Source organism: Pieris napi, chromosome 2, assembly GCF_905475465.1.
Source record: "Pieris napi chromosome 2, ilPieNapi1.2, whole genome shotgun sequence".
NCBI classification, from domain to species: domain Eukaryota; kingdom Metazoa; phylum Arthropoda; class Insecta; order Lepidoptera; family Pieridae; genus Pieris; species Pieris napi.
In genome coordinates this window covers 8,965,985-8,969,853 of record NC_062235.1, presented here as the reverse complement: position 1 = coordinate 8,969,853, position 3,869 = coordinate 8,965,985, and the positions used below count along the sequence as shown (strand labels likewise).

General features: G+C 32.3%; 1 protein-coding gene across 1 annotated transcript; it reads left to right on the top strand.

Annotated features, from left to right (window-relative positions):
* Positions 1-1,545: 1,545 nt before the first annotated feature.
* LOC125060834 (cuticle protein 64-like) lies at positions 1,546-2,489 on the top strand. The gene is made up of 3 exons (XM_047665944.1): positions 1,546-1,674; positions 1,869-1,941; positions 2,163-2,489. The coding sequence occupies exons 1-3, from the start codon at positions 1,657-1,659 to the stop codon at positions 2,426-2,428; spliced, it is 357 nt and encodes a 118-aa protein (XP_047521900.1). The 5' UTR covers positions 1,546-1,656; the 3' UTR covers positions 2,429-2,489.
* The last annotated feature ends 1,380 nt before the right edge of the window (positions 2,490-3,869 follow it).

Sequence of the window (3,869 nt, the reverse complement as noted above, 5' to 3'; positions counted from 1 at the left end):
GACCCTAAGAAGTAAGAATTCTAATCCAGGCCTGCCTTGCGATTCTGTAACTCACTTTTCGAACTCTCACTTGAATGCTTTACGACTGATTTGAGCGCGACCGCCGCTGCAAAAACCGCTGTGAGAGTTCGAAAAGTGAGTTACAGAATCGCAAGGCAGGACTGTTCCTAAACTAATGTTTATATTTAATATAAGATTCAATATAAAATAACTTTACCCACATACATAATTATTAAGACGCCAGTCCCCACATTGTGTTATGTGTGGCGTCTAGACTACAGCTTTTCCTTGCTACTAATGAAACATTTTTAAAACAAAAGGCCATATGTGTCATTCCTTTTGTTTAAAACATGACATGACAATATGACAGGTTGTTCAGCGTCACCATACTTTCACATAATACAATATAATCCTAGATATGATCGACAAATAACACTATTAAAAGAAATTGTATTTTACCTGACTTTTAGTTTTGGTGGGTTTTCTTGTGGGTTGTAACAATTTGCTTAGAAATTATCACTTCTTGTTATGCTTTTTCTTACTAAAATATTCAGGACTTAAACACTTATTTTCAGTATGAAAGGTTTATAATTATTATTAAAATTACTGCAAACAGAAGGTTGCTTAACGCAGGTTGTTTTTTCAAAGAATCGTCAAAGCCGACTCTATATTTCAAATTTGTATTAAATTTTTCTAAAGACAATTTTTCTGTTACCCATTTATGTGATGTAAAATGTATTATTACAATAAGAACGATTAATTTATTGTATCAGCAACTGTTGTAATATTTACACAAAACGGATTGCGAATAATGTCTTAATAAAATATTAGAAATATATTTATTGCGATTCAACTTTCAATCAAACACGAAAACGACCTCAGTGGCCGCCAGTGCGTGTGAATTATTCTACAATTGCATTGAAACGTAACTAATGGTTATACGTAACTCATAATTACTATAAGACCTAAATTACCTTATATTTGCATAGTTCTAATAATGCATGGGCTCATAATTTTATGTAAAGATATAAAAAAGATTATTTTATAACTAATGAGTTAAGAGACAAAAACATAGTTGGATTTCTAATAATTATGTTATTCAATGTACGAGTATGATTATAAATAATTTGAATTATAAAACATTATATTGTATTTTTAATACGGCATGCATTCGTTATTTTCCCATAGTAAAAATGTTAATGCCTTTGTGGACACGTAGAATAATAATCTAACGAGGAATCAAGTTGGGTCCGATCAGTAATTGCAAGAGTAATTGTTTTGGATATAACGGACAGAAGGCCGTTCAAATACTTGTAAAAAGAAAAAAAATATGATGACGAATTACCCAACATACAAATTCTGAAAGCAAACTTTATTTTGTTATATGTATAATCAAGTTCTCGCATGCATAAGTAATTCTTTAGCAATTATATTAAAATTTACATAGTTGCCGATACAATCAAATTAGTGGATTGATGGATCCGAAACAAATTTGCCTCAAAGTTGCAAGGATATTCAACTGTAACGTGGAAGACCTATTGTTGCAACTGCGCACACGCATCCAATTTAGGCGGATTTTTGGCAGGAAGTTACTGTAGTATATAACCGTTAGGTTTTTCAACAATCGGTACACTTCGTCTGCTGAACTGAAGTAAAATGAACTCCTTCATCACAGTAAGTAATATATTAAATATTTTATTTTATACTATCAATAATAATGTGACCATTAACGGTGAAGGATTATTTTTGTTGGTTGACCGTGAAGGATTTGAACTAGCAGTGAAGGAAAATATAAAGTTCAGCTTACCTATTTAAGTTTTCAACAACATTAAAATATTTTTTCTCAATTTATTCGGTTTTGTTTCTAGTTTGCCTGCCTTTTGGCTGTTGCCGCTACCGCTAATGGCTATGGCTATGGCCTGGGTGGACTTGGTGGATACAGTGAGTAGCAATTTCTATGACAATCGTGCTTTGTACTATTCATTTTAACTTACTTGTATTTAATATTTTAATTTTATTTATTATACTTTGTTTTGCTAAATTAAACAATATTCCATAAAGTAATTAAAGTTCTTCATTGTATTTGATCTAGTAGTATTTCCAGTCCGCCACCTCTTACTCAAGCGATAGTATGTAAATAAAACTGTATAATAATGTTTCAGGGTTGTCGGCGCCAATAATTAGCGCACCAATAATTACTGCCCCAGCGTACTCCACCGCGAACTTGTACAAGGCTGCGCCCATCCCTGTGGTCCGCACATCGTATGTAGCCGCTCCTGTCATCAGAACCGTACCTGTAGTCAGAACTGTGGCTGTAGCAGCTCCCGCTGTTAGTGTCGCTAGCTACGGAAATTACGGTGGCTACGGAGGTTACGGTAGCTACGGAGGTTACGGTGGTCACGGACTTAGCTACGGCTACGGACACTAATCCAGTCACCAGACGAAGTTTCTCTTCTTGGTCAATGCACTAAATAAATCATTTCTTCATTTATATGACTTTTCATTTTCTGAGTAAAACGAATATACTTGGTACCTACAATGCTACATACACTGCGAGCTCACCACACCACCAAGCAACCAATTAGGCCTAGATTTGAATTTAATTGATTGATTACGCAAGGTTTACATAATTTTAGGAAAAACAGTATTTACACAGAACACACAACTAACATTCGGTCGAACTCTCCTAACTCAATAGATAAGCAAAATCTAATTTTGTTATATGGTTTTCTTGGAATTCATAGAATCCTTTTCACGCCCTTGGAACTTGAAGCTCAGTTTCGCAAAACTCAATTTCCAAATTCAGTTAGCGGTGTTACACGACGTGGAAAAGTTTTAAGTTAGTTACGCATTGGCCCTTGCTTGTTATCCAGATGAAAAGCTATAATACATTAATAATAAAATTATATTTTTCCAGCGTGTTAGAATGAAAAAATTCGATAACTACGAAACAATAAAGGATATTTTTTCAAAAATATTCATTAATGATTAGCAAAGAAACTTTTTCATTGTCTGGATCTTATGAGAACATTATATATTAATCGACAGTAGCTCGCAAGTCTTCCAATGAGTGTTTGCTCATTATTTTCTCATTTTTTACCGCATTTAATATAGCAGTTTTTTCTGGAAGCGACGAAGGATTCTCGGAGCGTTAATTGAAAAAGTAATTAAACCGACAACATCGAGTCCTCTGGAATCTATGGCCTGATTCACGTTGTTCTAAGGAGTTTTAATATCGCTGAAAAATTGTCGCCATGCAATGATAATTTTACATATAGAATCCCAACATCACACACATTTTAGCCATTTATAGGTCATCAAAAAGAACTTTAAAAATGCAAATATCATTATTTGACTAGGTCAAGTTTTTAACTTGTAGATACTTTTAGCTATATTAGAATATAGATCTAAATTATAAGACACAATATTGTCTTATTTATAATAATTAGTATAATATTATAAATAAGACATATTGATATTCATGATTACTAACCAATAAAAAAAAAATTCGTAATAAAAATTATTATAAATATAGTATATCATATAATTGAAATGTGATCAATTGTATTGCAAATTCGTATGGTGAATAAGCCTGCTGGGACCACAAATGTCAAGATTGAGTTTCACGATGTGAAGCGTTTTTACACGTTTTTTAGATCAGAAAATTTCAAACTAACAACTTTTTACAAATTATGTAACGAGCTACGTGAAGTTTTGATTGATTTGAAAAGCTTAGGCTAAGCTTTTTGTAATATTATTTTGCTTTATGATATAATGTTCAAATTTTTCCTATAAAATATAATGTTAGGAGCGTAGCTAATAAACTTTTATATAATCTTTTATAGGAAAAATATCTAAATAGTTAAATT